Raw genomic sequence first — 22,613 nt, 5'->3', positions numbered from 1 at the left:
ATTATGCTATCCAGATAATTTGCTTTCAGAGCAAAGCTGCACAGAATAAACAAGGTTATCAAGTGCATATTCTTCCCTATTCAAGCATTCCAAGGAGCCATGTTGCTTTTAATTTCGGTTTTGCAGGTCTCCATCGGATTCATTCGCCCTTTGTTGAATGCCATTATTATCGCTCAACCTAATTGAACTTCAGGGGAATAGCTAGCGAGAGGACGTCGAGATTAAGAAGCATATTAGTGGCTCAAAGTTTTCAAAGAAAACACCGTGTATTTCTTAAACATGCATGGTGTTACATATTTTCAGGTTTTGTCTCTTCTCTGCTTGTGTTCATAAAGACACTATACATATTCAATCTGTACAGAGGTTATTTACATTACGATTAAAATGTAAACTCGTCATATCATCCACTGTTCATGTGGATATTGCGCGTGATCAACACCCGGTCTCATACTACTGCCCCAATGTAATGTCATTACCATTTTATGGCCTTGTTTACGAGCTCTTGACTTATTGGTCAATATAGGGGAAAAGACAAGTGTAGGAATTGCCAAACTATAGCAAAGTTGACGTCAAAGTGAATGACCTCTGTAACAACGTTATTCAAATTTTCCGATCTCAACAGCCTTCTTTACTCGTGCTTACGTTTCAGAATTGATTTAATTTCACATTCACAATCTTTCTTGTGTTATATTGCTTTGGTCTTCTCAATATGGAACGCAAGATACAAGCTTTCCCCTGCCACCATCTGTCCCTGAGGACGTTGCACCGCGAGTAAATGTCATCCTTCAACCTCAGCAATTATGTTGACCAGAGAGAGAGAGAGAGAGAGAGAGAGAGAGAGAGAGAGAGAGAGAGAGAGAGAGAGCCGTTTGACATCTATCTCGTTTGCCGAATTTCTCTATTCCTCCTGATCTAAAAACGAGGCAAATTGAATTTCTCTACTTCTATTCTATATGCTGGGTGAGTGCGTCTTTAGTTTTATCCTCTCCACAGTCGACATCAACTTTTCCTTTTCTATATGTCCCTCTGTAAGTTACTGATATCGTCATGTTTACAAAATGACAACAGTCGTATTTAAAATGTCTCCTGCATAGGTTTGAAGCTGGCCAAGCACATTTGGTAAATAAAGTGAAATAAAAGAAATCGGGCAAAAGATAAAGGAAGGATGAAAATACATCAACAGAGCAATTGAACGCTGGTAAAACTTATCAATATACAAGCAAAAGGAAAATTGCAGAACGAGAGTTATTCACTTTGTGTTTAATTTGGCCATAATGACTTTCTCTGAAATGATCTCGTTTTCAGATGATGTCTTAACAGTCGGTCAACCAAACGTGCTCTCTTCCTTAGCCTCTTTCATTATATATTTGGTGCACCTTCTTTAATGTTACCCTTAAAAATTTATTATTTACGACTGCAATACTTGCTGCTCGATTCTTTATGTGATGAAATGAAGAACAAGTAGTAAAGTCAAGTCTGAAGGAGACCTGTAACTTTATTTTTATTCGATATAGTGACAATTTTTAAAACCACACAAAATTTAGTATATGAAATAGTAATATATAGGAAATCATATCTAAAATCAGAGAATATGTAAGGAATTATGGAGTGGAATGCTAGCGCAGCGAAAAACGCGTATTTTAGACACGTACATATAGGAAGCTCGATTCAGTCTAAAAGTCATACGCGTCAGAACAACTGCTTAAGTCATTCACTGTCTTGCTGTTTCTAAAGAAAAGAAAAGATGTTAAAATTCCATTTATGCGCCAGAAACGTGACATTTTTAGAACTAAAATTGTCACTTCTGTTCACTGGCACATTTTTAAAAATTTACGATAACCTTTTGTAGCCCTTGGCCTCTCTGCAAAGATGTAAGTAAACATCACAATGCACTCAAGATGATGAAATAAAAACAAACATGTTTCAGTTTGCAAATCTTTTTCTTCCTAGGAGAGACATTATTTTCAAAATTGCCACGTAAAATGATTGCAGAATTGCCACGTAAAATGATTATAAAAAGCCACACGCCCTTTCTTTTCTAACGTGTACATTCAACAGCTATTTTCTGCTCAGGTACAATTTTGTTGCGAATCAACGTTTCATAAACCCATTTAAAGGTAGATAGCAACTTGAAAATTGAAAATCTTAAATATTTGCCTAAATATTCCCGAAGAAATTTGAAATTATTCCATTTCGATATCAAGAATAAGAATCAGGGCTTTCCATGCAAAATTTGCCACTAGAGAAATAAATGACCCAATTTACCGGTAACTTGAAAATGTAATGACCGCCATCCCTCTGCTAACCCTATTGTAAAATAAAATGTCGATCTTCACAAAATATACCGGTTATAAACCTTATTTACATGAGATTCAAAATTAGCTCCTAAAGTGATAGACCCCAAAATAGGTACTGTTAAAGACTGAAAATCCAAACATCTGTCACCGAGACGTAATACTGTACTGTATACGAGTTTTCTGAATAATTCACTTGGTTTTTGTTTACGATTAAGTTATATAGAAATTTAGTTATTTCACTTCCACACTACTCTTTGTTTTGTATCGCTTCGATCTCGTCAGCATAGAACGCAACATAGAAAGCACATATTCGCTTTGGTCTCTTCCCCTTTGACCCTGACGAACATTGCATAATGGGTAAATATCTTCTTCTGCAATGTTGGCTATCGAAGACAGTTCCTTGACCTTCCTGTGAGTCTCTTCGTCACTTTCCAGTTTGTCAGTGGTGTGTTACGATCCCAAACACAGGTATACCACGGCCTTTGAAAATATGGAGAGAGAGAGAGAGAGAGAGAGAGAGAGAGAGAGAGAGAGAGAGAGAGAGAGAGAGAGAGAGAGAGAGAGAGAGAGGAGTGGTGAATCGACAAATCGTCAGTGATCTCTGCGTTTTTGAAGGGAATCGTAAATGATTGAAGTGAATCCTGTTCTATTACTCCAAGTCATTTACGGATGCATAAAGACAGGGTAGTAACAAATTTACTTAAACAGTCACTCGCATAATAGGGTAGATACCTCTTAACATTGCAATATCCGATGCCACACATGTGATGACATCTACAGATGTAGCACGGCCGTTGTGAACAATAACTACGCAGTCTGTTTTGCCGATTTTTGTACTTTTTGCGTATTTCAACCATCTAATTCCTTTGTAGGATTTATCCCAGTAGTCTGTTGGCATTTCTTCGGGGAATGAGCCATCGATTATCCAACCGATTACTCGCTCCAATCTCTTCCTTCCGTCTTGAGTTCCCCCAGCCGGCCGCGGCAGACCACCACCAGGAACATCGACGATGTTAAAGGTTTTGCCTTGAATTTTAAAAGGATGGGGCGAAACAACGTGCGTACCGGCTGCCACGCCACCAGATGTCTCAGAAATAGAATCGTGGACACCTGGGAATGCCTTGTTACGTGCAGAGAAAACGAACAAAAGGGTGAACTCAGCAGTTAACGTTTAAACAAAATTATTACGAAAATAAAACTAATTGCTAAGTCAGGGATAGAGTACAAGCTTTAAAAGTGTACAGACTACTTATCTCAGCTGGGACGGCAAAGCTCCAGTCTCAGAGTTGTAACAGTCAGTCGGATGAATGAACAGTCCTTTGGCTTGCAGGCTTGAAGCTGCACAAAGTCCACAGTATAAATCCAGCGTTGACAGTGAAGGTCTTGAAAAGTCTTGAGAATGACTACTGCTGGAGTTTAGTAACACACAAGAGACACGATCCCCAAAGTCTGACTGGAAGCTGAGCACGTCCCTTTTATAAAGGCATATAAGAACAATCTAGAACTTTTATTGACATGCTAATTACTGTTCTAAAATTATCTCCCTTACACAACTAATCAACTTTCCAGAACATTCCAAACATGACTAATTGAATTCAAGGTTGTGAGGTCATCAAGGGCAGTGACCTTGAGAATGTTCTAGACTAATTGAACTCTGGTCATGATGAGTGTGGGGTAAATGACCTACATAACACACCCCCTCTTCAAAAAAGAAAATTTTTCAAAGAAAAATCTTTCTTTTACAAATGTAATCTTGAAAAGGATTTAAGTACTCAAATTTTTTTACTCTAAAGTAAATTTCTTGAAAGTGAACAACAATAAACTCTAAATACGAGAGAGACAGTCTGCAATTAAATTGTCTCTGCCTTTGATATGTCTAATGTCAAGATTAAACTCCTGTAACATTAAACTCCATCTTAGCAATCTCTGATTTTTGCCTTTAAATTTCTGCAGAAAAACAAGAGGGTTGTGATCAATATAAACCACTATTGGCTGATTTGAAGAAGTAACATAAACTTCAAATGCTGTAAAGCTAATATCAAAGATAAACACTCTTTTCAATTGTAGAGTAGTTTCTCTGGGATTTGTTAAATTTGCGTGAAAAATAGCAAACAGGATGATCTACACCATGACTATCCTCTTGCAATAAAACAGCACCAGCAGCCGTATCACTAGCATCCACAGCTAATTTGAATGGCAAAGTGAAATCGGTGCAGACAACACTGGGGCACTTTGCAGTATGGCTTTAAGTGTATCAAATGCCTGTTGGCATTGCTCTGACCAAACAAACTTTACTTTCTTTTTAAGTAAGTTAGTCAAAGGCTCAGTAATTGTGGAGAAATTTGGACAGAATTTTCTGTAGTAACAGCCATACCAAGAAAGCGCATCAGTTGTCGTTTGCAGTTTGGTATGGGAAAACTTGAATGGCACTGATTTTGGCATCAACAGGCTTTACCTCACCCTGTCCTACAGTATGTCCGAGGTAAGTCACCCTCGCCCAACCAAACTCAGATTTGGCAAGGTTGACAGTCAACATTGCTTTACTCAGTCTCTCAAAGAACTTCCGCATGAGCTTGATGTGTTCCTCCCAGGTGTCACTATACAGGACGACGTCGTCAACGTAAGCTGCACACCCGTCTAGCCCGGATATGACGTCGTTGATCATCCGTTGGAACGTTGCCGGAGAGTTCTTCATTCCGAATGGCATCACCTTGTACTGGAACAATCCGTCTGGTGTAACAAAGGCGGATATTTCACGAGCACGATCCGTCAGAGGGACTTGCCAAAATCCCTTCAGTAGGTCAAATTTTGTCACATACTTGGCTTTTCCCACTCGGTCGATGCAGTCATCAATCCTCGGATGGGAAAGTGTCTGTCTTTGTTAAAGTGTTGACCTTCCTAAAGTCCGTGCACATACGATAACTGTGATCTGATTTGGGAACAAGTATGCACGGCGAACTCCAGTTACTTTTACTGGGTTCAATAAAGTCATTGTCCAGCAGGTATTTGACTTCTTCCTGGAGATATTTCGCTTTTGTTGGATTCAGTCTGTATGGATGTTGTTTTACAGGCTTACTGTCCCCAACATCAACGTCGTGATAGATGACGTTTGTCCTCGTTGGAACATCTTGAAACAGGTGTTTATATTCGTGGAGCAGTTCTTTCACCTGTTGTTGTTGTTCTGGCTGGAGGTGTGCCACTTTGTAGACTCCAGCTTCTCCAGGATTTCTGAGTTCTGAAGCTTGACCGAGCCCAGCTTTGAGTTTAGAGTATTTTCACTCAAGTCAGTTTCAGTATCACTATCTTCATAATGGCCAGAACTGACGGTACTGACAGGCTGAGTTATAGTAGGATTATCCCTATCCAAATATGGCTTAAGCATATTTATGTGACATAGCTGTTTTTGTTTTCGCCTGTCAGGTGTTATTATGATGTAATTTAAATCACTCAATTTCTTATCAATTAGGTATGGCCCAAAGTAACGAGCATGGAGTGGTTTGCCAGGAATTGGAAGTAGAACAAGAACTTTTTGACCTGGTTCAAACTTCCGTTTTGAGGTGTTTTTATCATATTTGGTTTTCATTGACTGCTGAGATGACTCAAGATTTTCTCTGCTAATTCACATGCTTTAGAGCTTTGTACGAAAATCTGACACATATTGCAAAATATTCAGACAATCATCATCGTCTGATAGGAATTTCTCTTTAACGAGCTTAAGTGGGCCACGGACTGTATGTCCAAATACAAGCTCAAATGGGCTAAAACCAAGAGACTCTTGAATTGACTCTCTAACAGCAAAGAGCAAAAAATGATTCCTTCATCCCACTGCTTCTCTGTGTCAAAACAGTAGGTCCTAATCATGTTTTCAAAGTTTGATGAATCGCTCAAGAGCACCCTGACTTTCTGGATGATAGGCGGATGACCTTACTGTTTTAATGCCTAGCTGATCCATTACTTGTTGAAAAATTCCAGACATAAAGTTGGAGCCTTGATCGGACTGGACACATTTAGGGAGGCCAAATAAAGTGAAAAATTTGACTAAAGCTCTCACTATAGTCTTTGTCTTTATATTTCTCAGTGGTATGGCTTCGGGGAACCGAGTTGATGTACACATAATTGTCAACATGTACTCATTTCCTGATCTTGTTTTTGGTAGGGGCCCAACACAGTCTATTAGTATCCTACTAAATGGTTCTTGAAATGCAGGAATTGGCTGTAAAGGGGGGCCTTTGGAATGGTCTGATTGGCTTTCCTACCATCTGACATGTGTGACAAGTTTTTACAGAAATGTGTTACATCCTGCCTGAGATTAGGCCAATAAAAGTGACTGAGAATTTTATGATAAGTTTTCCTTACTCCCAAATGACCAGCCCAGGGCGTTTCATGGGCCAGGCGCAATATTTCAGCACGATAGGGCTTTGGAACCACGATTTGATGTTTTATAGCCCAGTCGTCATCAACCAAGACATCTGGAGGTCTCCATTTACGCATGAGAATACCAGATTTTGTATAATAGGAAACAGAGCTATCTGAAGTTTTACCTTCATCATCTACCCTGTCAACAAAGACAAAATATCTGGGTCTTTGTGTTGTTCTGCAATGAGATTTGATCTAGAAAATGTCTGACTTTGGTCAGCAGAAGTTTTACTGGAAGTTTCAAATCCACGAGGGATAACGGAATGATCCGTGTCAAACACCTGACTGAGAAAGGTGTCATTTAAGTCAACATCTGTGACATTATTTTTGAGAGTATTTTGATTCTCGGAAGTTTTCTTTGACATGGCTCGAGTAATGGCACATGAAGGAAATAAATCGGGTATCTCTTGTTCAATTGGCTCTGGATCCTGATCTAAACTAGGATTATCAGTCACAAGTGGATTAGTATGACCTTGTCCCCAGCAAGGTCGTTTCCAAGAAGAAGGTGAATCCCTTCAAAAGGCAAAAAAGGCCTAATACCTAAAGTCACAGGTCCAGAAACAAAGTCCGAAGACAAATAGACATTATGGAGAGGAACAGGAATGTAGTCATTACAATCTACCCCCTTAATAAGAACTTTAGAACCTGAAAATGACTTTTCAGAAAACGGCAGGGTATCTGCCAACAAAAGAGACTGGGAAGCCCGGTATCTCTTAGAATTTTGACAGGGGTAGCAGAAGAAAAATCACTAGAAAGTGATATAAAACCATCATGAATAAATGGTTCGAAAATACCCATAATGCTATCTTGAGAAGAATTGACCTTGACCTCATTAATTGGGGATGAGAGGGCTTTAACCTCAGAAAATGTGTTACACACATTATTAGACTCTAATTGAGTTGATGAAGAAATAAAGCCGGTGGCTTAGATCCACTTTGACCACTTTGACCTTCACGTTTTCTTTTCAATTTGAAACAATCTGACATTAAATGGCCGTCTTTCTTACAATAATTACAAGAAAGTGTACCGAACTGTTTGTCAGAAGGAGATTGAGACTTGGGATCTGATGATGTGGGAGTGTTACTTGAACTCTGTGAACTGTTGTCATTTGATTTTCTACTCTCCTTTGAAAAATTCTTGGATGAAAAGGAGGAGTTAAATTTACCTGCATTGTTTCTGTATGAAAAGGACTGGGATGGTTTGCTGAGAAATGAAGATTTGTGGGTCAATGAATAATCATCGGCCAAACGTGCAGCAACCTCTAATGTATCTGCCTTTTGTTCATTGATAAACGTCTTGATGTCACTCCGGATGCACCTTTTAAATTCCTCAATCAAACAAGTTGTCGTAATTTGTCATAATTCTGACTGACCTTTTCCGAAGAACACCAACGATCAAACAGTTGTTCTTTTGTTCGAGCAAATTCAACATAAGTTTGATCCTTCACCTTCTCACAATCCCTAAATTTCTGACGGTAAGCTTCAGGCACCAACTCATAGCCCTTGAGAATTAATTCCTTCACAGAATCATAATTTGAAGCCTGCTCTACTGACAACTGAATGTAAATTTCTCTGGCTTTACCCACCAAAGCACTCTGCAAAAGCATAGACCAGGACTCCTTAGGCCAATTCAGACTCTGAGCAATTTTCTCAAAATGAAGGAAATATTTATCAACATCCTTTTCTTGGAAAGGGGGAACTAACCTGAAATGCTTAGTGATGTCAAACTTGTCTGAAGGGAAGAATTTTCCTGACTGTCCAAGCTCTAAACGTTTTATTTCTACCTGTAATCGCTGTTCTTCTAATCGCAATTCTTTTTCTCTCTGTCTTTCTTCCATTTCTAATCTTTCCTGCCTTTCTTTTTCTTTCTGTCTTTCTTCCATTTCTAACTGCATTCGTATTTTTTCTTTTTCTAATGCCTGTCTCTCTTTTTCCATTTGTAATTCTTTTTCTTTCTGTCTTTCTTCCATTTGTAATTCTAGTTTCTTAATCTCCAAATTTGTCTGCAATTCTAATTCTAATTTTCTGAGTTCAGAGGAAGACTCAGGCTCATAATCTTTAAGGCAGACTCCTCAAAATGGCCAGAATTAACTAAATGTTTTGCAATCTTGAACTGTATTTCTCGCTTGCGCATAGATCTTTTGACATCTACTTTAAGGAAATTTGCCAGTGCTATGAGGTTGTCTTTTCTGAGGGAATTAAATGTGTCCTGATCAAGGTCATCCATAAATTCGTCTGGCTTGAATTCCGCCATGATTGAATTTCGCTGAGTTCACAGTATACAGTAGTTTTGAAAAGGCTGTCAAAATGTTGTCAAACGGCTCAAAATATTCGTATCCCGGACAAGCCCCCAATTTGTTACGTGCAGAGAAAACGAACAAAAGGGTGAACTCAGCAGTTAACGTTTAAAACAAAATTTATTACGAAAATAAAACTAATTGCTAAGTCAGGGATAGAGTACAAGCTTTAAAAGTGTACAGACTACTTATCTCAGCTGGGACGGCAAAGCTCCAGTCTCAGAGTTGTAACAGTCAGTCGGATGAATGAACAGTCCTTTGGCTTGCAGGCTTGAAGCTGCACAAAGTCCACAGTATAAATCCAGCGTTGACAGTGAGGTCTTGAAAAGTCTTGAGAATGACTACTGCTGGAGTTTAGTAACACACAAGAGACACGATCCCAAAAGTCTGACTGGAAGCTGAGCACGTCCCTTTTATAAAGGCATATAAGAACAATCTAGAACTTTTATTGACATGCTAATTACTGTTCTAAAATTATCTCCCTTACACAACTAATCAACTTTCCAGAACATTCCAAACATGACTAATTGAATTCAAGGTTGTTAGGTCATCAAGGGCAGTGACCTTGAGAATGTTCTAGACTAATTGAACTCAGGTCATGATGATGTGGGGTAAATGACCTACATAACAGCCTATAAGGACGAATCATTAAAATCGATAAGAAAGCTATATCATCGATCATAAATGTAATAGAATCTAAGATAGCTAAATCCTCTGATATAAAAAATATCATTGAAAACTGTATATGACATATATATATATATATAATATATATATATATATATATATATATATATATATATATATATATATATATATATATATATAATATATTGACAGGATAGGTCAAGCAGCACCAACTCTAGGACACAGTGTTCTTCACTACAAACTAATTTTATTGTCCGACGTTTCGTGGGCTTAATCCCACTTCATCAGGGTTAAAAACTGAAATAAACGGATAACAGACTATAAAGCATGTGAAAGAAAATACAGGAAGCTAAAAAATTGAAACGAACTTGAAAAGCGAAACTCTAAAAAAAGTACTTTTACTGGTAACTGGACCTCGGACTCAACACGAGGATCTATACTACACAAAGAGTTGTGGAACAACGCAAGACTGTACTCACTTGTTGACTGTCAAGATGGAAATGACACTGAACCAACCAGAGCAGAGGTTGAAATGCATTGGGTGATTGACACCTACAAGCTGATTTGCATATATTGAATGCGATGTACATCACATGCAGACGTAAGAAATGTGCAATACGGTGTACAATACAAATGAACCAACAATGTCTTAGAAAGTGGAGAGACAGCTGTAGGAAAACCAACCGGTACTGAAATATTTAAGCCAGGAGAAAATAGAACTTACTGAAGTGAAATTTCACCATCAAAATAAAAAACTAGTAAAAGTACAGGGTAAAATTCAATGTCAATATTCTAAAAAAGATGTAAAAGTCTTAAATAATAATGATCACCATCAAAATAAAAAAGTGGTAAAAATACAGGGTAAAATTCAATGTCAATACTTAAAAGATGTAAATGTGTTGAAAAACAAATGTGATAAAAAATGTGATAAAAATAAAGGTATCACCCGTATGTAGTCAAACTGACAGGGAGGGTGAAAAATACCCGAAAGTCAATGATTGAATAAAAAGTTACACTATAGCAGGAATGGGTGACTCTCTATTGAGTCCCTTTGGATACATGGTGTTAAGTAAAAATAACCACTTTGTTTCAACAATGTCCCTAGAATTTTTACCATTGTGATCACTGTTATGAACCGTTTCCAAGATAATGACTTTCATATTCTTTACTGAATGGTTGGGAAGGTTAAAATGCTGACTTACAAATAGTGCTGGATTATCGAGATCATTGTTTTTACATTTTATCATGCTTCTGTGACCGGCCATTCTGTACCTTATTTTGTTTTTAGTTTGGCCAACATACTGACATAAGCAAATATCACAAAATACACAATAAATGGCATTTTCAGTATTACAGTTGTACTGTCCCTTTATTTTGAAAGTTTTACCGTTGCTATGACTTGTTATGCTGTCCGTGGTGACCATCTGTGAGCACATTACTCTGCATCTAGTATCATTACATGGCCGTGAGCTCCGTTTATTCTGTTGTTGTTGTTGTTGTTGTTGTTGTTGTTGTTGTTGTTGTTGTAATCTGTGTCTTACAATCAACTGGCCAAGATTGGCACAAACTCTGTCCGAAATGAGGGGAGGTGTAGGGGAAACCATAGACATTCTTTCAGAGAGCTGCAGGATTTTATGGTGTCTTTTGGCTAGTTGTCTGACGTCTGGTCGCATAGGATTGAAGTCGTTGACCCAAACCACTCTATCCATGGATTGCTTTTTATTGTAACGGAGAAAGGATGATCTTGGTTTCTTACGAACTTCATCTATAATGGTTTGTATTTTGTTGGCCTGGTAACCAGATTTGATCAGTCTGTCCTTGAATTCACTGGCCCGTTGATCAAACCACATATCGAGTGAACATATTCTGCGCAATCGGATAACTCCACTGTATACAATGCTGTTGAAGATGTGTCTTGGATGGTGTGAAGAGGGAGACAAATATCTTCCACTGTCAGTAGGTTTGGTGTAGAGATCAGTCTCCACTTTCCCGTTCACTATGCTTGTAGAGATGTCGAGGAAATGTTGCTTGGTTTTACCATACTCCAAAGTGAACTTGATAGATGGGTGTATACTGTTAAGGTATTTGTGATATCGGAGCAATTTGTTTTCGCCGAGTGTCCATATACCGTGGAGATCATCAATAAATCTTTTGAGCAGATCGGGTTGGTCATTATAATTTTCGGTTTTTCTCCAGAACCAGCTCATAAAATGTTGGCGTACATAGGAGCGAAAGGCGTACCCATGGCTGTCCCATGGATTTGAATATAATGTTCTCCACAAAACTCGAAACCATTGTTACGTAAGACAATATTGGCTAACTCAATGATGTCATCAGTATTGGTAGCGTTGAATTTGGTGCATGTTTCGAATGCATGTTTAAGTGCTTCCAGGCCCTCATCAATCGGGATATTGGGATATAAACTGATTACATCCAAACTGAACAGAAGAGAGTCCGCCGGTAACGTTGAAATCTGTGAGGAATTTGCTTGATGAAGTTGATGTAAGAAGTCAGTGGAATCTTTAACTAATTCCCTGCAATACTGTGGTACTATATCCATCAGTTTGTGATGAAGCCATATGGATGCTCTTTGTGTAGGGCTATTGATTTGAGAGATAATAGCCCTAACTGGGGTTTACGATGGAGGCTGGTATCAGGATTCTGGATCTTATGCCATTTTGCCAAACCATGCATATACGGAGTAGTGATGTTGTGTTCGTAGCAAATAGCTGCTGCTTCTATGGCTGAGATTGTTGAATTATTTTCCATTTTATTTGCTTGTTCGACGATTTTAGCATGAACTGTAGGTGTCAAATCTTCACTTATCTGTTGATAGTATTTAATGTCAGACAAATGTTCTTTCATAACTTCTATATAGCTTTGTCTATTCCAAATGATAACAGAGCCACCTTTATCGACTTTGCTGATATAGATAGACGGTTCATCCCTCAGTTTTCTGATTTCTTGTCTCTGTTCTTTAGTGATATGTCTCTGCGGGACGACGTATCTGACTTGTATTGCAATACTTCTTTCATTTGTGTTTCACAGTATTTATCGAGCATTTGATCCCTACCTGTTCGTGGAGTCCATTTACCTGTGTATTCTCAGTTCTTTTGGGAGATCACAAGCATTGTCTTTATATAGATATATTATATATATATAATAATATATAGCGTATGATATATATATATATATATATATATATATATAATATATATATATATATATATATATATATATATATTCAGTGGCGTGGTGTCAATTCAGGCAATGTATAGTGCTCGATGCGTTTCCACAGGGGTATTGCTAGGCGTGGAACTTATAGTGGTTACTCTACAAACTGGTACATGCGCTTATGCCAACTTCATTCCTGACGATTGCCAAGCGCATGAAACACTCTGTAGAGTAACCACAATAAGTTCTACGCCTAACAGCATATATATATATATATATATATAATATATATATATAATATATATTATATATATATATATTATATATATATATATATATATATATATATATATATATATATATAAATATATATATATATATATATATATATATATATATATATATATATATATATATATATATATATTTATATATATATCAAGCTTTTACTCATTTGTATATTGTTGCCAATGTTTCTCATATACTTTCAATGTATTTCCCTAAAATAATAGTAGTGGTGAAGTGAAGGTCCTGGGATTCTAGTGATAAAACCCCTCTCTAAGCTTCTATTTCACCAAGGAGGGCTCCAAACACCATTTAAGTTTGGGGTCCACACCCCTCCCACTATCATACCTAATGTGTATACTTATATTATATATATTTTATAAGATGGCTCACTTATCCCATTTTAATCCTTTTTTTCATAATTTTTTTTATTGCAAAGTCTTTTATATAAAATATTAAGCCGGTCAACACCATTTCGTGAGGTCCAAACCCTCCCTCTACCATAGCTACCATAACCCCAGGGCTGCCTTACAGTCGCATAGCTTGCTAGTGGTTTTTGGGTGATGTGAGGTCTCGAGATGACCTGTGCAGCTGCACTTTCTTCTAGAAGTTAAGAAAATAGACACTGGCACAACAAACAATGTACTGGCTCCCGCAATGGATGGCAAAAATTCCTGGCAAGCCTTCTGATAGACATACAGCCTGCCAACTTTTTGACAGCTTTGCGCAGAAAAGAGGTGGTGGTGGCTAACCCTGTCTTGAGGCGGGACCTTGTCAAGGGGGTTATAGTGGTGAAGCCAATGCAGAAGTGATCATATCACACGTCCTTGGCTGGGCAGAATGGGATGGGGAGGATGAAGGAAAACTGAAGGGAGGTTTGACCACCAAGAGTGGCGCTAATTGGTAAAGGAACTTTGTCAATGGGGAGGGTTGGTGTGCTTAAGGAGGCAAGGGGGTGGTGTGTTTTTAGGTGGGCCATTTCCTAATTCACATTTTTTCTTGTGGAGCCAGAAAACGTCTGTGTGAGAGTTGCCTGTTGGGTCTCAGCCTGATAGACCTGGCAGTTGACTCTCTCTGGCGTCATAACCAAATTTTGACAAGACCTCCAGCTTGAGGACCCACAGACCAAATTTCAGTTTTCAGGCGCAGACATGTCGCAGCTGGAGGGTTCAAAGACCACTTTATGCCTCCTGAGGGAAATACCCATGGAAAAATGGTTGCCAAAGACCAAGTGCCTGAGAGATGATTCAGTTTTCACGCTGCACAGATGTAATAAACTGACAAAACAACTAGCACGAGGACCCACAGACCAATTTGTCCCACACCCGAGGGAAATACCCAAGAGGCAGTTGTTGATTAACACCTAGCACTAAGAGATTAGCACTAAAGAGATTTTCCGTCCAAAGTTGCGAAAAGTTGGCTGGCGATATGTCTATCTGAAGCCTCGCCAGGATTTTTTGCCTCCATGGCAGGAGTGCAGGAGTCAGTACGTTGTTCTGTTTTGTCAAATGTGTATTTGCTTCTCTAAGAATTCAGCGCAGCAACACAGGATCCTGGTTTGACCTTACATCGCCTAGACAACCTCTAGCAAGTTACGCAACTGAACGAGAACCCTAGTGTTCGTCTGATGGCTTTTCAGCTGTCTGTAGCCTAACAGATCAAACTCTCGCTCCTTTGCCTTAGGGGCGCCATCTTTGCCTGGCAGTTGGTGCGTTCGAGGGTATCCTTGGGTTCCATGTGTGCCTTGGCAGTTGGTGACTTTAACTCCGCCCTGGGAGCTCCATCATCACTTTGGCGGTTGGTGCCTTTGAGGTCGCCCAGGGGTTCACCATCTTCGCCATAGCAGCTGATGCCCAGCAAGCCACTTGATGACCAGGGAGTTGCAAATAATTCAGTTGGCGTGCCCGCTAGAGGATACGTCCGGTTGCCTAAAGAGAGGTCTGCTAGGTTGTCTCTGAACTTCTATGGGGTGTTGGTCTACTGTCCGGTAGGATCTCACCATCTTCGAGCAGGACAAGTAACACGAATGGTTCTGGAAACTTTGGGGTGTTTTTTACCAAACCGTTCTCTGCCGTGTAATTTATATATCTGATGCCCCCAAGGGATTGCCTAAAAACAAGGTTGCTCTTGCGGAATCTACACTCTAATACAAGGGGGTTTAGCCTTTGCATGTGCAGGACGTTAGAGAGGGGATCTACCCTTTTAATATGTGGGATGTTACAGAGGGTCTAGCCTTCGCATTCACTGGATGTTTGACGGGGTGTCTAGCCTTATGCTGCCAGCCACTGTGTCAAGGAGAGGTGCGAATTTGGGAATGGCCCAGCCAAGGACTCGATGACCAGGGATGGTGCAAATCAGCCAGCCGGGCCGACCAGCTAGTGGGCACTTGCGGTTGCTGCTGAATTTTGGAGCTGAAAAAACAGTGGCGCGCTACCAAGGTTGGGCGACTATTTTTCCAACTTCAGTGGGAGTTCATGCTTCTTGGGATCCTCCAGCCTCACAAGGCTGTGGGTGAGGGTGTGCTGTTCTGCTTATTTGAGGGACCATAGTGGCGTACTTGCTTGCAATACCCATGGTGATCTAGTAGCAACCTGAAATGTCGATTGCACTCTAATGGTTTGCAATTATGTTGCTGTGGACAGGGACACTATGGCCTATTTTTGTGCCTAATACAATCGTCTCCTCTGCCAAACCGACATGCTGACTTGAGGTTTTGCAATTTCGTGGCAGTTCTAATACACCAGTACAAGCACAAGTCGTATTTGCTTCCGATGTTCACACTGCTTGGCTCGAGGGTATCTGTCTGGTCCTTTTGCCCTTGTGTGGTGTGATATCCTATGTAGGTGCTTGCTCAGTTTATTGCTCTTTGAGTGTGAGTGGGTTTCCATTCTCTTGCTCTTTTGGTGTACACGGTCTCCTGTCTCTTGCATGCCTTTCTTTCCGAGAATACACTCTTTGCTATGGGTTCTATGGTTTTTAGATCCAGAGTTGCTAGCAATACAAGGCAATCGACTGATGATGTATAACATGTGCACTGCCATCCTCTGGCCGCCACTTTGCCTGCTTCTCATTCAATCCTGGTTGTAGAAAACCGTTTGAAGCTTTCTGGTAGCAGAAGCTATTTGCAGTATGAAAAGCCAGGCCTACTGCCTATGTGGACTCGCATATCCGCAATATCCTATATATATCCAGAAGCTGATTTTACTACATTTTGTCGTCTGCCAGTGCTGAGACAGCCTGTAGGCCGAATGCACAGTTTCAAATGTATGTCACTTATATCATCTCCTACCGTGTCAAGGTATTTTTTTGCCATATTCAGTTTCAAAATGTTGAAATCCTGTCAATATCCATCGGCACTGTATTGTATCGCATTGTCGACTTGAGTCTGCTATCCTTAGGGTGTGCCGACAGCGATTATCCAGGGTGTTTCCCTGATAGAAATGTTGGTTTTTATCAAGTCAACTGTACTCTAAATATTAAGACAGTTTTCCTGTAGAAAGGGTTAATCTGTGTGCGACCAGAATTGATTCATAGACCATAGATGCATCGATTATCAATGGTGAATGTAGCCTGGGCCGGATGCGGCAAGACAGATGCATCGAGCACCTCGGCAATAGATTTGGACACGTACGATAAACTACGATTCCCGACACTTATTACCCGCACTGTCAGTTACTTATCTAAATTGTCCCCTTGAAGATCGATTAGCGTTCGGAAAATTTAAACATTGAGTTTGGTTTAAGAATTGAATAAAGCCTGTGCACGAAAAAATTACATTGGGCCTATCACTCACGAGTTACATTTGCACCAATTTCAGTTGTTGGTCTTTGGCCAAGTCGGGTTGCAACAAATACGGTCAATTCATGAAAAATAATGAATGTTGACAAAAATATTATAAAAATAATGGGCAGAATCCCAGCTGTTAAAAACACCCACAAAATGGCGGGCGATTTCAACTCATACGCCGTGACTGCTACGCAAAATCTCCATGGACAAGAATGCCAAGGCGCTCCCCATAGTTTTCACAGCGGCTATGCTGTCACCTATGAGAATTCTGGTGGAATCAGAAACTTTCTTCTTCGTTTTTTTCTCCCAAGGGGCATGACCGATCATCGACGCGAGTGGTGCTATGGCGTACAGCAGCATCAGCATAGACTCGTACACCATAGCTTAGTTGAAAATGGCCCCAGTGCCAAACATTCGATGTTCGGAAGTTGAATTTAGGTAGGCCTCCGGAATTCAAACTTTCACTCTTTTGAGGACATGTTTTAATCGATATCTCGCGTTCCGCGCGCAGTCGCCACGTCAAATATCGACCGTTGGCATTACAAAATATGTTTTAAAAATGTTACCAAGACGAAGTGTAACTTTAAAGTATATATAACCTAGAGGTATAAAAGATAGATGTGGTAGAGAGAGGTTGTGGACCCCACACAACAGTGTTGAAGGGCTTACCATTTTAAATTAAATATTAAAATGGATAAGTGAGCCATCTTATAAAACTACATATCACATATTAGTATACACATTAGGTATGATCGAGGAGGGATGTGGACCCCACCTTAACGGTGTTTTGAGACTTGCTGGGTGAAATGAGGTCTTAGAGATGGGTTTTATTACTTTATTCCCGGACCCCTCACTTTACCACTACTGATAGTTTCAAAATATCAAGGTGTCTCTGAAAAGGGCCCAAAGGTAAAGGAATGAATGGAGTGATAAAAATGTATCCAATGAAGCAAAACAGAAACAGATGTAAACTACAGATGTAAAAGAAAATGGGAACAGAATTACATGTGTGTATAAATTGATTACCAATACAAAATAAAACGATACCAGGGACGACCGTATGTGATAATATTGGCGAAGAGTGTGAAGTCTATTGAAGGTATAGTGTTGTTTTTCCGCCTTTCTCATACATAGTGTTTAATCCAATTTGCTTCTATAATGTACCTAGCTGTCTTTATTTATTTATTTCTCTCCGGTACTTTGACTTTCATGTTGTGGAATGAGAAAATTAAGAAGGTTAAAATGTTGGCAAACACACATGGCTATATTGTTTTGGTCACTATCTTACTTTTGATAATGCTTCGACGATCAACCATTCTATGTCGCATAGTATTTTAGGTTTCACAGAAATATCGCAGACGCAGACACAGACACACAGACACACAGACACACAGACACAGACAGACAGACAGACAGACACACACACACACACAAACACACACACACACACAACACACACACACACAACACACATATATATATATATATATATATATATATATATATATATTGCTTCAAGTACACAGTAATGAAAACTATTACTTAAGTTTTATGCATACGGCAATCCTCAAATAGAAAATATATATATATATATATATATATATATATATATATATATATATATATATATATATATATATATATATATACTGGTACATTTTTAATGTTGATATTAACTATTCGGAATAAGAGATTTTTACCCGTGCTATTGTATTAATAGTTGATGACTTTCCGTGACCAACAGCGCCAAAGAAAACGATGTTCTGGCCTACGATTAATTTGGCCCAAATCACCTGAAATCCAAAATAATAAACTTTGATCGTTAGCATAGCGACCGAGAAGAAATATTTACCAAAATGAAATCGATAATCAAAAGGCTTAGTTGAAAATTTACATATTTTCTTTTGTGAAGAATAATATCTAAATTTACGCGAAAAGAATAATTAACTCACCCACATCAGGGGGACTTGGAATGTAGAACTGTACACGTCTTGTTTTCAAATCTTTGAGTTTCTGGTCTAATGTTAAGCCTCTTACATGATGGTGCGGGTCTGAAGATAGCGGTGTTACAATTATCTCATTTGCTAGGTTTTGAATGTCTTTCTTAACATGAGGAGACAATGAAAACTTCACCACGTTGTTTCTTATCTGATTGATGAGCGTCTCCACAGTGTCATTCTCCCAACAGTCAAATGGTACGCCGCCGTATGATCCCCTGTACGTTACTGATATCTTCATGGCTACAAGATGACAATGGTCATGAACATAATCAGATCTTCTGCCTGCTGATATTGTGACATACATGTCCGACAGATACAGATTTATAGAATGAATGTGGCATTTGAAAAATATAGGAAAATGAAAAGCTGCAGGATATTCACATAGATATAAAGCCTAATAGTTGTACAAAGCCGTAGGGGTCGACTGGGTAACCGGGCAACTTAGGGTGACCGGGTAACTTAGTACAAGAGGTGTATTGAGCTTGTCTTTCATATGCTCTAAATGCATTTCCCTAAATAATCTCACAATTTCATGCTTGATGGACACTTATTGATATCTCTCCTCCGCATCCTGATATTGATTGCAATGAATGCATGATGATTAATTAAAATGCTTTTGGATTGTAAAAATGTATATCACTTACGATTTCCCAGCCGCTTCATTGTTGATGAGACAACGTCAAAGTTTATTACTTCATCTTTCACTTCAACGATAGACGTCACAGGTGATATAACGTCATACTGACCTTCACCCGACTCTCTCAAAAATCTTATTTCACTTCCTGGCGATGCGATTTGTTGGATTTCAGTCTCACCCAGACTGAACTGGTCAAGCCTTTCTCGAACTTTCTCGACAAGGTCACAAACTTCCTGTGTAGCCTGTATCTGCACTTTTATCGGATTCATGGAATCCTTGTGTTTGACACGTACGCTAACATCTGCCAAAATTTAAAGGTTTAGAAATCATTGTAGCTAAGAAACGACCGAGTAAAATATCCCATCAATGTCAGATAGGAGCTTGAGTGTAATATCGAAATCGATTCGGCATAGACGAAGCAGTTTATTTGTTCTTAACAAGTCTGGTAAATTTAGGTGTAAAAATTCACATCAAACGTTTTACGATAAAGGCAAGTGTAATCGTCACACAGAGGGCCAAAACAAAACCCTAATGCAAGGAGCAGAACGTACATTCTTAAAAACTAAAGATCAGAAAGTAGATTGAGGTAGGACAATCCTAGTTCCAAATTACACATCGATGTATTTCAAAATGAACGACAGAAATATTCACTCCTATAGAAATCAAATCATTTATGTCAGAGTTCAAGATGAACTGTAAAGGTAGCCATTTTTTCCGTTATCAGATCTTGCTAGCGAGGTCAAATAATGTACAAGGGACTGCTATGGAAACAGACTATTGTCTGGAGTTGCCCACTTTGTTTTATGGTCAAAACTAGTTGCCATCATCGTATTGTAGGCGTTCTGATGGAACCAAGCCGTTCAAACGCCTGATCGAAAATGTTCTCCTAGATTGATAAATGATATTACATGTAACACCAAAATGTGTATCTAAAGTGTTAATAAAGCGAAAGCGTGATACCGATGATAGAATACAAACTACATTTGACTTATCTTTTCGAAATAAACGTTTACTGAATCTATAAATAACAATTTGTGTTTTTCTCATACTAAATTTTCTGTCGTATTGCAGTGTAAAATAAAGCATGCAAATTTACTAATTTTGATGTCTCTTTATATGTCAGCAAGCATATTCAAATATTGCTAATTAATTCAAACAACAAACAAAACAACACATGATATATATATATATATATATATATATATATATATATATATATATATATATATATATATATATATATATATATATATATAAGTAACTAAATGCCACGGATAATTTCTTAGGGGACCTATCCCAGTTACTGGAGCAGTGTTAGAGATGAGACACAAGTCTTACATGTTCGCCTATTATGTGAAATATTTAGATCACCTCATGTGTTTTGAAGTAGAAAATTCTTAAATAACATCGAGAAAAACATTTGTTACTCTGCTCTTCAAAAGTTTTTCTCAACGAACTGTGCTTTCGTTTTGAGGTTCATTTCTGAGGATACTCACATTCTGTTGGATGGTTGTCGAATTCCACTTCTCCGCTCTTGAGTTTCAGAACATCAATTCCATCATTGAAGTTAAAACAGTGTTTGCTTCCGTCTGCACTGCGAGTGAAAATCTCCACCTTATTTAATTTGACATCTTTTTCCTCAAGATCAAACAGACTTGCGTTACTTTTTATGTCTCTTGCGAGATCAAATACTGTATCTGGAGCACGACACTTGAAAGCCAAAGCGTTTCCACCTTCGAGAGCATACTTCACCATTACTGTGACAAACTCGTGACTTGACATTCCGTCAAAAGTGAAAAAATAAGACCCACGGAAAACGATAAAACTCGGTGGTAACGGCGAGTTGTGTTCTGTTGCGTGTTGTTTGCTTACTCGGCCTTGTTCGCTAGTGGAAGAATGATTGGAGAAGAGCAACTATATTCAAACAATGTCACAGATGCATAATGAGGATGTTTAATAATGTTACACATTAACGTACAGTGATATATAGTTGTTTAATGGATAACATGCATTATATTATATCTACCTTTGTCACATTCGTGAACCGTTTTATGAGTGCTTAAATTCGTGACTTGACGTTTGCCCCACTGACGTGGACGCTACAATGATTGGTCGATAAATAACAATCGCAAATACGCAAATCTCGAAGTGCTTGGTATTGTGACCATGACAACAATGAAAATATGAATCTAAATGTGCGTGCTTGCCACACACTGGTAATGAATATTTATAATTCATATGTCACAATATAATTATCAGAATTATGTGTAGAGGTTGGCTTTCAAAATTTACAACTGCCCTCTTGGTTGTTTGGATTCTAGAAAATTATACACCAAGGAAAGCAGGAGTTAGTATATTATTTGAGATAATATTAAAGCAGTTTAAATGTTATAGAACATGCAACGAAAATCTCTAAAGGGGATATTGAAGTTAACTTCCTATTGCTGATATAATTTTTGATCAATATACGTCGTTATCATGGAGGTTTTGTCAAGAGAACGTTTTATGGGAATCCGGTTAGTAGTTGCCCTTCCACCTTAAGCTCTCCTGAACTATGTTCATTTGTAACTATATATCCCGTGTCAACAAAATCTAATACCGACATTTGAACAAACGTAGATGAAAAAGTTGTATCAAGTGATTTAAGCACGCAACCGGCAAAACTGTGTAATTTTCTCTATGGATGTGCTTAAATTTGATAGTATGCCATTAAATGTTTGATGCAACTGTATAATGGTATTAATGCATTGTAAACGTGGCACTTGTCAACGAGATTATAATCAACCAAACTGACCCTTTAAAACCCAAACAGAGGTGAACCATTTACTTTTATCTAATGTAGTGGCAAGAAGTTGACGTTAGCGTTTTAGATACCTCACCACAGGAAGTTTATAATCCTCTTGTTCGTCTTCTCTCGAATTCTCACTGGGAATTTTAAATCGGACTGAATTTGTCCTTTTTTTGTTTCTGTATAGACAATCCCAGTCTCTATTGATCGAGCTGTCTTTGTTTTTAATTTCATCATAGTTTTGTGTACTAGGCACTCGTAATCTCTCAATAGCTGTCTGGTAATC

General features: G+C 38.6%; 1 protein-coding gene across 1 annotated transcript; it reads right to left on the bottom strand.

Annotated features, from left to right (window-relative positions):
* Positions 1-1,465: 1,465 nt before the first annotated feature.
* Positions 1,466-21,484, bottom strand: LOC139115432 (uncharacterized). The gene is made up of 6 exons (XM_070677536.1): positions 21,036-21,484; positions 19,547-19,840; positions 18,855-19,142; positions 18,603-18,695; positions 3,030-3,417; positions 1,466-2,777 (listed from the first exon to the last, which is right to left on the bottom strand). Exons 1-4 carry the CDS (start codon positions 21,319-21,321, stop codon positions 18,616-18,618), a joined length of 948 nt encoding a protein of 315 aa, XP_070533637.1. The 5' UTR covers positions 21,322-21,484; the 3' UTR covers positions 1,466-2,777; positions 3,030-3,417; positions 18,603-18,615.
* Positions 21,485-22,613: the final 1,129 nt, after the last annotated feature.

The sequence above is a fragment of the Ptychodera flava genome, chromosome 17, assembly GCF_041260155.1.
Source record: "Ptychodera flava strain L36383 chromosome 17, AS_Pfla_20210202, whole genome shotgun sequence".
Lineage (NCBI taxonomy): Eukaryota > Metazoa > Hemichordata > Enteropneusta > Ptychoderidae > Ptychodera > Ptychodera flava.
Note: the sequence above shows the minus strand (reverse complement) of the source record. Positions and strands in the feature narration are given on the sequence as shown.